Source organism: Xyrauchen texanus, chromosome 9 (genome assembly GCF_025860055.1).
Source record: "Xyrauchen texanus isolate HMW12.3.18 chromosome 9, RBS_HiC_50CHRs, whole genome shotgun sequence".
In the NCBI taxonomy this organism is placed as follows: domain Eukaryota; kingdom Metazoa; phylum Chordata; class Actinopteri; order Cypriniformes; family Catostomidae; genus Xyrauchen; species Xyrauchen texanus.
The window spans coordinates 10081943-10096233 of NC_068284.1; the positions used below are offsets into that span (position 1 = coordinate 10081943).

General features: G+C 39.5%; 1 protein-coding gene across 2 annotated transcripts in view; it reads right to left on the minus strand.

Annotated features, from left to right (window-relative positions):
• Positions 1 to 14291, minus strand: part of abhd3 (abhydrolase domain containing 3, phospholipase) — a 47174-nt gene that overhangs the window by 10156 nt on the left and 22727 nt on the right. For both annotated transcript variants that reach the window (XM_052135093.1, XM_052135094.1), the window contains exons 4-8: positions 7216 to 7261; positions 6494 to 6606; positions 2214 to 2387; positions 1984 to 2032; positions 1679 to 1844 (exon numbers count right to left, since the gene is read on the minus strand). In XM_052135093.1, coding sequence (XP_051991053.1) covers positions 1679 to 1844; positions 1984 to 2032; positions 2214 to 2387; positions 6494 to 6606; positions 7216 to 7261 — 548 coding nt within the window. The remainder of the gene's footprint in view (positions 1 to 1678; positions 1845 to 1983; positions 2033 to 2213; positions 2388 to 6493; positions 6607 to 7215; positions 7262 to 14291) is intronic.

Here is a 14291-nt window from a genome sequence, read left to right on the forward strand (position 1 = left end):
CATTGCGCTTCCATTTAAAGTACCTGCATTTAAACCCTACCTCTGCATTTACATTGTTAATCATACCTCTAACCCTAAACCTTACACTCAACAAATCCATATCCTAAAACTAACCCCGAACCCTACCACTACCCAATTATTTACCCTAAATCTAACCCTACACTGAAACCTGACCCTACCCAATTCTTTACCCTAAACGTAACCCCCAGCCCTACTCCTACACCGAAACCTAACCCTAACTCAATTCTTTACCCTAAACCTAACCCCCTAACCTCATCCCTACACCTATTATTTACCCAAAATGTAACCCCCAACGCTACCCCTACACCGAACCCTAACACTACCTCAAATCTTTATCCTAAACTTTAACCTCATCCCTACTCCTAAACCTGACCCTACACCTATTCTTTACCCTAAACCTAACCCCTAACCTCATCCCTACTCGTAAACCTAACCCTACACCTATTCTTTACCCTAAACCTTAACCTCATCCCTACTACTAAACCTAGCCCTACACCTATTCTTTACCCTAAACCTAACCCTTAACCTCATCCCTACTCCTAACCCTACACCTATTCTTTACCCTTAACCTCATCCCTACTCCTAACCCTACACCTATTCTTTACCCTTAACCTCATCCCAACTCCTAAACCTAACCTTAACCAATTCTTTACCCTAAACCTAACCCTTAACCTCATCCCTACTCCTAAACCTAACCCTACACCTATTCTTTACCCTAAACCTTAACCTCATCCCTACTACTAAACCCAGCCCTACACCTATTCTTTACCCTAAACCTAACCCTTAACCTCATCCCTACTCCTAACCCTACACCTATTCTTTACCCTTAACCTCATCCCAACTCCTAAACCTAACCTTAACCAAGTCTTTACCCTAAACCTAACCCTTAACCTCATTCCTACTCCTAAACCTGACCTTACACCTATTCTTTACCCTAAACCTAACCTCTAACCTCATCCCTAATCCTAACCCTACACCTATTCTTTACCTTTAACCTCATCCCTACTCCTAAACCAAACCCTACACCTATTATTTACCCTAAACCCAACCCTTAACCTCATCCCTACTCATAAACCTAACCCTACACCTATTCTTTACCCCAAACCTAACCCCTAACCTCATCCCTAATCCTAATCCTAAACCTAACCCTACACCTATTCTTTACCCTTAACCTCATCCCTACTTCTAAACCTAGCACTACACCTATTCTTTGCCCTAAACCTAATCCCTAACCTCATCCCTACTCGTAAACCTGACCCTACACCTATTCTTTACCCTAAACCTAACCCTTAACCTCATCCTAACCCTAACCAATTATTTACCCTAAACCTATCCCTTATTCTCATCCCTACTTCTAAACCTAATCCTACACCTATTCTTTACCCTAAACCACATTCCTACTCCTAAACCTACCTGTACCTCAACCTCAGTAGCACAAATGTGAATATTGTGAGAACTTTGCAGAAAAACATGTAGTTATACAATAAATACATTGTTTTGTATGTATTTATGTTAGTACAAAGTAGTTAAAGACAATGAATATAAAGTGGGACCGCAAACTTTTTGGGGTTACCACTTTTTTCAGTGTAGGCTACACTTTATAAATGGGCTATAAACTCTCATGTAACCCTAATAAATATGGTCTGAATAGACTCACCATGATTAGGAGAGAAGACATCATCAGCTGCATTGAGGCAAAGCATTGGCACTTGCACAGACTTGATCTTGTGAATGGGACTAGCGTCTCGATAGTAGTCCTCATTGGTTGGATAACCAAACATGACGGAAGTAAAACGTTCATCAAACTCTCGGATTGTTTTAGCCTGTGGAGTTAATGAGTAGCATGAACTTCAGGTCTAGGAAAGAACGATACTATTACAATAACAATACAAGAAACACTTCTATTGACACCAAAAAATGTGCCACAGTTCTGTATTGTTTAACTGAGAATGAGAGACAAACCTTCATCACATGGTCTATGTTGTATTTCTGTTCAAGAACAGTTCTGTGACTGCAAAAATAAAGGAGAGGAAAATATCACAATGGTGTTACTGTATGCCTCAGTCTTAATGGAATCAAAAGCCTCAAAAATGTGAAGTGTTCTTTACAGTTCTAATTCCTTCCATCACACTGCTATACACATTACACTACAAAGAGCTAAGCTGGGTTTATCCCCCATGACCTCCACTGACCGGTCCACGGATGCCTGCAGGCAGCTGGTGAGGTAGGAATTGAAGAGAAAACGGTCTAGGGGTTTCTCCAGGGACGCCGTGCACTCAAACACATCCCAGCCTGCCGAGAAAACCACCACACCCTTCAGACACGTCTCACGTCCTTTACGACCCAGATAGTTCGTCAACATCATCCTGTGGGGTGATTGAAGTGTCAAATGTTGACTCACACAATGAGGTGATATCAGCAAAGAAGCCAAAACAGAGAGCGCTTATTCATGATACATCTGTTTATATAGATGTTATAACAGATCCTGGGCTGGCACATTCAGTGGGGTTCAAAGTCTCAGATTCAAAATATAATTTAAACCTGGAAATAAAAATACAGTTTTAAGAATGTGAAAAAATGTTAAACAAAGAAATGTTATCAAATCAAATGAATAAGAATTATTTAAGATAAGTCATAAATCAAATAAGCCAATTTGTGATGTTGACATTGACCTTTGAAGATCAGTTTTCCTTGCCTCCATTGAAGTACAAAAGACGCCGTTTGGAACATTCTTAAATCATATTGGATAACATGAACCATCAGGTTTTGCACAAACTTTATGAGTCTATTTCCAGCTCTAATACATGCTGCTATTAAAAGCACAAGACTGGCATATCGAAATACTTAGAAATTCTCAAATGTATAACCATTTTTAACTCAAGTGAACTTTGTTCAACATCAACATCAAATCGTTGTGTTGATAATACCATTTGTAGTGGTATAACTGTATTCAAATCAAATAAAATGCCAAATAAAAGAATTTTCACTAGTGGTCTCGGACTTTGGATCTCACTGTAAATGGTTGCGACATTTTTGGGCATAAGCCATTTAAAGCTGACCCTTTTCATTCTGTAAGACTAAGAGGATTAGAGCAGTACAATGCTGACTCGTTTTATTTAGAAATGACATTTGTGGTGGAGCATGATAGCTGAAGAAAGGCCATAGGTAACACTTTAAAATAACTTTTGCAATGGCATGTTCAAAGCCACTGTATAATAGCCTATATATGTGACAGCCAGGGCTGGGTATTGATACATATTTCCCGATTCGATTCAGATACAAAAGCTCTTGATTCAGTTCAATTCCAATCTCCATTTAATTCATAAGGGTATATTTCAGTTACAGTTTCCCTTTTGCTTACATATGAAATCAGTTATCTCCCAGCTAATGCTCTTAATTATACAAGGGACATTCTAACAAGGTATATTAAAATATACATTTTCTAGTAAGATTTGTATTACTTTTCAATCGTTTTGGTCACATTTGAGCTTTTTAAAAATGAACAAAACCACGTATTCAATCCAGAAATATGATATTTTATTGGATGTATTATTTTTATGTAACATGTTTATTGTTTAACTGCATAAATGTACTATCTACAAGTATTTATATTGATTTGTTGAACATGTGCTAAACAATTATCACAGATGAACTCATCCATGCTATGTTTCATTAGCATTAAATGCTTATTTATTTATTTTTTATCAACAACTTACTGTATAGAACAGAACGGGTATTGTAAGAGACATTATTCAATGACAAATGGGTCACGTGGATCTCGTCTTTGGACACACACACTATAAACGGAGCAACCTTTACTCTCAACAGGCAGTGGAAGGATCTCGCTGAATACTCCACCACTACACTACACTTTACTAATCACTGGTGAGTGAAATGTAAGAATTAACCAGTTATATGGTCAATTTAGTTGCAAATGCGAGTGATTTCCTCTCATTGTAGTAAAGGGTTGTGAATAGCGTAAAAAAATCGATCTTGGGATTCAAGAATCAATATCAAGATTGTTAAAATGAAGATTGCGATGCACTGAAAAATCGCAATGCTCGGGAAAACATTTTACCCACCCCTAATGACAGCTATTAGTTCTATATAAATGCACTACATATAAGCATAAGTCTACATATGCTTCATAATAAACATAAATAAACACTTTTTACTATTTTTTACTTTTGCAACTGCAACCTTTCCCTAACATATTCATTCTTTGCCATCTCAAAAAACAAACAAATAAATAAATGAATAATTCAGCCATAAAAATAATAATGCTGATAATAAATAAAAGAAGAAAGAGGAAAAAGAGAGAAAACATTACAAAGGACAAATAGGGGATAAAATGCTTAAAATATGCAATAAAGTCATTTAAAAAAGTACATACATAATTAAATGCTATTCTGATTTACAATTCATTTTTAATTCATTAAAACTTTAGATTTTGTCAAATACATATAAGTTATATGTTTTTAATGTACATAGAATGGATTTTAAAGAAAGTCACTATAATGTTTTTAATATGTTGTGGAGCAGAGAAGGGCGGGGCCGGGTCGGATATATCGCGCGCCCGGTCCCCAATCGGCCTGATGAGGCGCGCGAGGGATAAAGGCAGCCGGTGACGATGGTTCGAGAGAGAGAGAATTACGGGCATGTCCGTCGTGTGTGTGTTTCTGCTTGTGCTTTTGGATTGAGTTTAATTAAATTATCATTTATATTGACAAGCCGGTTCTCGCCTTCTACTTGCCCATCCTTAACTGTGCTACATTGGTGCCGAAACCCAGGAAGGAGGAGGGATGTCCTCGACACTGCCGTCCACCCAGGGGAGCGCCGCTGCCATCTGCCGGATGACTGAGTAGCCCGACCGCCCGGATGCGGGGAACGGCCGCCGTACGCGGGGCAAGTGAGGACTGGATACCCCGACTGCCTGGAGCGAGGGAGCCGCTGCCGGGGGCGGAGGAGTGCCCTACCGTCCCCAGAGACGCGGAGGGGTCGAGGGAGACCGCTGTCCGTGAGGAGAGGAGGGAAGAAACTACCCGACCACCCGGAGCAGTAGGGCCGCTGCCAGGGGCGGAGGAGTGTCCCCATTTGCTGCCAGAATAGCGGAGGGACGTTCTGCCCACTGGGGGTCAAAGGTTTGACTCCGGTTCGCCCGGGGTTGGAGCGGCTATCGTCCGCCTGAGTGTGGAGGAGTGTTCGAGGACCACGTGATGGTACATCAGAGAACCGGTGAGTGAGCTTTTTCTCTCTCTCCTCTCTCTCTCGAACCATTGTCACCGGCCGCCTTTATCCCTCGCGCGCCTCATCAGGCCAATTGGGGACCGGGCGCGTGATATTCCGACCTGGCCCCGCCCCGCCCCTCTCCACTCCAAATATGTTTTTTAGTTGAAAATATTGCATGTCATTTAAAGTGTAATATATAAATTATAATATTTATAGTGTAATATATTTCACACTAGAGGTCGACAAATAGTGGATTTTGCCGATACAATAAATAAGGTGGTGGAAAAGGCAGATAACCAATTAATCATCAATTTATAGAATGATAAAAATGAAATTCGTAGTCTTTCCTTACTATGAAGGGCACGTACATTGAGTCCAAAATGAATAAAATCCAAAAAGTTAAAATTCTTGATAATAACTAGAAAACTATACCACCATAGTTCAATTTGTGTGAACTATTGTGCTAATTGAACAACTGCAATTTACGTAAACGGCTCTGTGAACAAACATGTAGTGAATGTATGCAGTTGATGTCCATGTTAGGAGTAAAAGTTTGTATCAAAGATTTGTCTTTGTGGCTTCTTTGTTTCAGCTTTTGCCACATGGTAAGTTAATGCTGCTTTGAGAGGTCTTGAAGAATTGTTATGGTCCTTCTCACTATCATCTTAGGGCAAACCTTAGGATGGGGGGGGTTTGAAAGGTTGCTAAGAAACCACTCATGGACCAATGAGAAGTCCTTTCAATGTGTTGTAAGGTCGAGGGTCTTCTTTGTGAAGTATCTGGTAGTTGTCTGAGCAGCTTCTCCGATGGATGTGCTTGGCATTTGTTTGTGTTGGTCCTGCAACGATCCAATCAAAATGGAGCCACTCTTCTTTACCTTAACAGTTAGGGACAGTTTGCCTTGAGAGTCTCCTGGAATGTCATCTGGTCCGATTGTTCACCACACTATGTATATGTTTCACCAGATGAGGTTTATTGTTGAGGAATAAAAAATGAGGTAAAAAACTAACTATCGGCACTAATCAATCAGTAAAATCGATATATCAGCCTACCTTTATTTCACACAGGCCACTGCAGGGTAACTGCATCCCTCTGTTTATTTAAAATTACTTTACTGATTTGTATCAAGGGAAAGAACGGAGACAGGAAGTCTTGGTACATGTGATTATAGCAGCTATTCCCATTTAAGGTTAAACAACAGAGTGTACGTGCGTGAGTGTGTGCGTGCGTGTGTTAAACTCACCCGCCCATAGAAACCCCAGCTGCCATGAGTGGAGCTCTTTCAATGGTCTTGTGGACATGATCGACTACTATCTCCAGATCCTCTGTGTTGGCTGCACAATACGTCCTGGGCGTCTATGGTACAATTAAAAAAGGATATATTTATCCATACTCGTTTATATTCATACACAAATACACACACACACACACACACACACACACACACACACACACACACACATGTTAAGTTAACTTGTCTGTACATGCACTGTAGTCACTGTAGTGAGGACAGCATTTGTGGATATATTGAAGTATGTACTGTAAATACAATAATACACTCCCATAAGCCTAAGTGTTTGTCCTTGAATTACAAGGTAATTTCCACAAGAGAGCGAATGTCATTTAATCCCATTAAACTATCAACACTGTCCATCTGCAAAGGTTTTTATGATCAAATTCACCACACATGTGTCTAAGCCTTCATTACAATCTTTATCAATTCTCCCAGATATGGTGTAAAAAAAAATTATAATAAGCCATGCTATCATCTGAAGTTCATGAATGTCCAATACAATGACTCAAGCTTCACATATTTGTAATATTCGTGAGTGTCACCTGTTCCAAAGTGTCTGTATCTCTATTTGTATTTATTGATTCTTTGTTTGAACCCATATATAACAGTATACAGTATATATAATATCAAATACAGATTAAAACAAAAATACATAAAAAGGCTATCCTTACCAATAGCTTTTCACCAGATACGCCTCTGTTGTTGAAAACTACGCATCTGAAATATGGAGCAAAGAATTCACAGTGATTAATTTTTTTTTTTCATAATCGTGGAGCCCTAGTTGACTATTATGACAAGCTGGTCACAATACTTCACCATACTGTGGTTAGACAGCTGTAGCATTGTCTTATCCATCAAGAGCACATTGTTTCTGATCTGCACCTGGTGGTTGTTTAGCTGTTGACACATGTGCTGTCATACTGACAGAAGCAAGGTCATGCAGTTACAGTGGGGGTGCTCAGATCGGATTGGATTAGCAAATTCAAAGTCATTGTAGAGTAAATGCTTGGATACTCCATGTGGCATCTATCAGTCAACTTTTGGACACCGTGTGCTGCTATGCAGTTGCTAAGGTATTCTGAGTGGTTTTAGCATTGATGGCATCGCTAAGGTGTTCTGGGTTGTTTACTGGGTGGTTGCTTACTGTCCCAAGTCAGGAAAGGAGACACCCCAAAGTCCCTTGGCATGGCTAAAGGTCCTCCTTATAGGATTTTCCCATCCATTTTGTAGTCCAAAGATGAAAATAGTAGGTCTGATCACTTAGCAGCACACCTCACTTCAGCAAACAGACTGATCTCACAGTGAAATCAGAAATAGTACGTTGAGTTTTTTTTAAGCTAAAATTGGCCTACGCTTACCCAAATTGATAACACTGCCCCCAGTGGCCAAAGCGGGATGTGTGAGCTTCATTTCCCCAAGTGTATCTCTCTGCCTCCCGCAAGACAAAAGGAACACCCACTACATGACACGCCCACTCCAACTAGTGCCACCCTTGGATCATAAAGCAATTATTTTGGCTAAAATAACTATGCAATTGATTTATGATTAACATTGTCTTAACTGTGTAAATATAACAAAGAAGATAAAATATGGATATAAATGGTAGAGCTGTCAAAATTAACTTGTTAACGCATGCAACGAATTAAAAAATGTAATGCGTGATTTTTTTCTTAATTGTGATAAACGCGTTTACCGTTAATAGAGCATTAACACTGGTGTGAAGGGCGGAACCTTTGTAAAGTATCTGCCCGGAGTCATTACACTGACGCACAAGCCACAGCGCCAGAGCCTTTCTACCAAGCGAGCATTCAAGCTCAGCATAAAATAGCATAACGAAGCGGTGCCATAGACATTATATGGGCAGTAATGTCGTAACCATGGGATATTTTTGTCTGCTAGCGCTTTCATGGTGAGTTCAAAGTGGCACCCGACGCTGGTGTTGCCGCCCTGATGCGATCATGAACGCAGCTTCACGATTGCTGTAACAAAGTGGAGAGTCACAGTCTACCAGCAAATTAAAATTGTGGAGTATGAAAGTATAAGGGATTTAATGTCCATTAGAATGAATATGCAACCTATGTAGGGACTAGTTTAACTCCAACTTAGACTTTGGGAAATATTTAATGTTACTTGAATTGGTGATATTTTAGGGATGTCCCGATCCGATACCTAGATCGGTATCGCATCGATACTGACGTTTTTAGACGGATCGGGTATCGGTCCGACGAGCCCGACCCAAATCCGATACTCTGTGTTAGTCATGTTCGTTACTGTCAAGCTTAAAAAATGACATAAAAGAACTGTTAAAACACCACTAAAGCGGTTCATATGACTAGTGCATTTTATTCAAAGCCACTTGAAGCCACGTGATAGCTCTGTGAATTGCAATAGGCTGTGTTTAATAAGTAAACATATATGTTCTTGCACGCGCTGCTTCAGCGCGGTAGTGAATGGTGCTTTTACACACACACGCACGGCTATTTATAGCCTTCGCCCATGCACAATATTTGTGCGCTACAAACGAACATCTCAGATGTAGATGCTCAGCAGTTCGGTTCACTTATAATATGGACTTAAGCACTGGAGGTGCATTTAACCAGAATTTAATTAAGAAGCGAATTAAACTGTGAATAAAAAGGGTGAGGGTTTAAAAGTTAAAGCTGTCACGGGAGACTCACGGAGAGGCAGAGATATGAACTCAGTAGCAGGGTTTATTGAGCAGAGGATTGAAACAGTGATGTAAATATTGTGAGTAAATTCAGTTAAGCAGAGTGGCAAACAGCAGGTAAGTAATATCCAGACAGTGTATAGATATGATGAAAGAGATAACTCAAAACAAATTTATGATACATGCAGGCAATAATGAAGACACATGATTGACATAGTAGAAAGTTCTGGAGTCTCAGAAATACTATCGATGAGAAAAGGCACAGAGTGAGAAAGTGAGTGTGTGTGTGTGTGTGTGTGTGTGTGAGAGAGAGAGAGAGAGAGAGAGAGAGAGAGAGAGAGAGAGAGAGAGAGAGAGAGAGAGAGAGAGTGTGTGTGTGTGTGTGTGTGTGTGTGTGTGTGTGTGTGTGTGTGTGTGTGTGTGTGTGTGTGTGAGCGCGTGCGAAAGCGGGGTATTTATTTATGCAGTCACTGATTAGCCACTAATGATATGCAGGTGCGTGTAATCAGAACTCCGGGAGTGCCAGTATGCTAGTTAATAATAAAGTGTTTCTTAAGCTATACATTTATATTGAAATAATGTGTAGTTAACACATTAACTCTTTACATAGCCTATTAAAGAGTACACCCAATTATTTCCACACAATACTGTAAAGATATTATAAACCGATTATGTAAAAAAAAAAAACACTGTATCGGATCGGGATCGGTATCGGCCAATACTGAGATTTCCGATATCGGAATGGGATCGGAAGTGGAAAAAGTGGTATCGGGACATCCCTATGATATTTTAGTGCATTTTCTTTATATTGTGGAAGGCTTAGTTTGTAAAATGTCAATAATGCATTATATTTCTAAATAATGTTTAGTTTTCTTTCCTAAGATGGAAATAGATGAATTCTGACAATAAAAGATGCACATATTGCACTTTTTAAATATGCGATTAATCGTGATTAACTACATACAATTTTAATCAATTGACAGCACTTAATAAACGGTGAAATGAAACATTTCTCTGTTTTGTTTTCTCCAGTTAGCTTACAAGATATCCTGTTAGCCTATTAGCTTAGCACTCCTCTAGCTTCTACTCCTCTTCATTTTTATCCATTTCTCCTCACTGTCACCACTTAGTGATAAGGCGGTATGATTGTATTAAATAGAACTTTTAAGTTGCAATATATTTAATAATTTACAAACTTCAATTTATAATTTTTGTGGTTAGAGTTGAGGTTTAGGTGTAAGGAAAGGTGTAGTTGTTGGGTTGCTGTAGCACTCCTAATAAACACAACAAACAATGCAAAACACTATTGCGAGACTTCAGCATTTCAGCATAAATTGTAGTGGACGTGTCTTGTAGACCCTTCTCCATTTTCCAGGTGAAATGTCCACAGAGGGGTGCAAAAAACTAATTGTAAACAAAGTGTGTTATTTTCTAGCTGTACAGGATTAAATACAGTGAAGATGAATGCATATTTTACAAATGGTACCCCGAACCCAAACCTAAACCTAACCATCAGTGGAGTAAAAATGTATTGTTAGAGTAAAAAATACAACCTCCTAATCGCAATCATCACTGATTATGTGAACGCGATATCTTCCTAGTTTCAATGCGGACGCAAACTCATGTCTCACACACTGCTGACACAACACGTTTCCGTTGGCACCCCAAGGGAAGGTAAACATGTTTGAGCCAATGCAAAAATATTTGATTGGAGATGGCATAAAGTGGCTGTACCTAGAGTACTGGAACTCTTGGAAAAAACATGCTGACTTCCAGTGTGATCATGCTGCAACAAAATGCACAAATTGAGGTATCATTTATGTCTGTAGTGCAAAACTTTGAACGCAGGGCAATACAAACCCCCATTCTGCTGTCTTTTCATGTAGATAAGAGCAAAGTCAGAGTTATCTCACAAAACATGTAACCCTATTGACGCAACATAACTTACAAGCTTTTCTGCCATTTAATTATGATATTCTCATTGCCGTAATGATAATTCTGCTCACAATGTGTTTATTTGGGTTTAACAGCATTAGCATTGATCATACGTTATCAACTGAATGTGATTTACAGATGCCAATACTAAATAATGACATGTAAATTATAGGGCTTATTTAAAAAACAACTGTCTAACCAGTCATATTAGAGGGCATTCATTTTTTTCCCAGTGTCAAAAACAACTCGTTCAATGATCCGTTCTAAAGCGTTCATTCTAAACTCCTCCTTTAAGAGAGCTTACTCTGCTCTGATTGGTCAGATGTTCCAGTCTGTTGTGATTGGTCTACCGCTTAGTGTAGTGTTTGAGGGTGGGTCAAAGCTGTTCGTGAGCAGCCAATGAAGACCAGAGGTGGGTTTTTTGTTACCAAATTAAGTAGATTAGAACAGGAAGTAAGTCTGGAATTACTAACAACTCGTTTCAGGTGTTCAGAATCGGTTCTTTCTTTTGGGAGTCAATAACTCCATTAATCGTGGACTTAGATTTTTGAAACTTTGCAGACTTTTTTACATTTCACGAACAGCTATAACGCTACATGAAAGGTAATATTTGAAATACCATAATAGATGCTCTGTAAGTGAAAACCTGCCCCCCAGTTTGCCTTATAATTAGTTTCACCTGCCTTTTTACCCTCCTCATTTACTTCCCTATTACTCTCCCGGTGTTCTTTGTCCTGTGCCAGTATGTTGTGGATTTTTCCCTGTTCAGGTGTCTTGCTTGTTTGTTTGCTCCTGCTGTCGAAGCCTCATTCCTGTTCCCATGCTGGTCCTAGCCCATTTGGCTCTAGACCACACGGCTTGTGGAGCTTCTACTCTCCAGCCCAGCCAGTTGATTTGACTCCCGGCCCTGGGACTGTGTTTTCCCCTTTGGATTATAATAATTTTTTTTTTGTATTAATAAAGCCCATTTACTGCACTCTACATTTGAGTCCTCACCTCTTCATACCCCTAACCTAACAACTTACTGTCGCAACAGGCTAGTTGACCATTACACTCTCTCCTATGGTAAAAGTGTGGAGGTTGTTATCTCAGTATAGAAGATCTCTGGGGAGAGGTAGGTTTATATAAGCCTACAATTAATCTAATTGAATCTTTACTTTAAAAAACAGTTTAGTTTCACTAAATAGTTGAGCCACATTTGCGTGTGGTATTTCAGCACAAAATCCTGTGTCTTATTCATTAACAACCTGCAAACTAGTTTAAGCAGGCGCAATCAGCCCTGAAATATTTCTCTATAATTTTGCAACACCCACAGATTGTGTAAGCACTCCATCCCATGCCAAATTTCGCTTTGTGCTGGCACGAAAAGTGCACTTAGAATTAGTGCTCTCACAAAAGTTGGATAAGACGTTTCTAACAGTCGTTAAGTGTAGCAGAATGGATGGATAAGGCAGCCATTTCACAGAAACCTAAAAACCCTCTCTAAATAAGAGGAGACCCATCACCCATCAGTCAGTGCACAAATCAGGGCTCAAGACTGCGACATAAAATGGTCGCAAATGCAAACAAAAACAATTGATTGCGACAATAATTTAAAATCTAGTTGCCATTGGCAACAGTCGGGTTGTGTGTGTTCATAAGCGGTTTCGTCAGATATCATCTTGTGAGTTATTGACTACATCTATAGTCTCACGGCGCTTTTCATTAATTCTGTTGTGATGAGCTCGCAGCACTGCACGAAACAACAAACCCAGCACGATAGTCGTGAACAAATAACTCTTTTGAACTGGATCTTTTTCATGAATCGCCTGAAAAGAACTGAGGGTTTAAACTCAGGAGCTCAGGTTAGCAGTTTGAATCAGATTCACTTTCTCAGTGAATCACCTTTCAGTGAGCTCACAACTGGCAGCACAGACATTTCAAAATAAGAGTCCCAAGTGTATTTCGGGCTTCTTTATAATTAAAAGTCCTGTATTGTGTACCACTTTTTTCTTCTGGTAATAATTTAAACTGCATCTGCATCACTCTTGCAGTGTCTGATTGTCAAGACCCTGACACTGAGCTGCAGCACGGTGGCCAAGACCATTCAGCGGTTTAACAGGACAGGTTCCACTCAGAACAGGCCTAAACCCTATTGAGCATCTGTGGGGCATCCTCAAAGGGAAGGTGGAGGAGCACAATGTCTCTAACATCCACCAGCTCCGTGATGTCATCATGGAGGAGTGGAAGAGGACTCCAGTGGCAACCTGTGAAGCTCTGGTGAACTCCATGCCCAAGAGGGTTAAAGCAGTGCTGGAAAATAATGTTGGCCACACATAATATTGAGACTTTGGGCCCAATTTGGACATTTTCACTTAGGGGTGTACTCACTTATGTTGCCAGCAGTTTAGACATTAATGGCTGTGCATTGAGTTATTTTGAGGGGACAGCAAATTTACACTGTTATACAAGCTGTACACTCACTACTTTACATTGTAGCAAAGTGTCATTTCTTCAGTATTGTCACATGAAAAGATATAATCAAATATTAACAAAAATGTGAGGGGTGTACTCACTTTTGTGAGATACTGTATATATATTACACAAGGTGCAAACATTTATTGATGCTCAAGAAGGCAACAAACTACTATATGCAACCTATACTTTATGTAACTATCTGTAATGTAGAGTCTGTGATTCTGGCAGTACTAAATAAAAAAATCTATTATCTCTTATATTTGTATAAATTATGAAAGGGGTGAGAACATTTGAGACTAAAGGGAATCTTCTCAACAATATATTCTGTTTATTGAACCTCAGATTTAGGGATTATCAGCTGTCTTCCTTTTCTTCGGCTTTCTATCTTGTTTCTAAACAGCGATCTAAATTGAGCAATTCTGTGATTTGCCGACTAAAAACAGCAGTTTGGCTCCTTAAGTCATTATTTTAGTCTGGAGCCCTGCAAATAACTTGTTAACTCAAGGTTAAAATACAAAGCTTACTGTAGATTTTCAGTTGCAAAAAAATAAAATAGTTTACATCTTCTACTGTACGTCACTGCTAACGTTAGTGTAACTTCAGCGGCTTGTGGGCCTTTTTTGCTGCAGCATGGAAAGTCGGTCTTTGCTAAGCTGCAAAGCTGGTCAAAGCTGCAATTCATTAAGC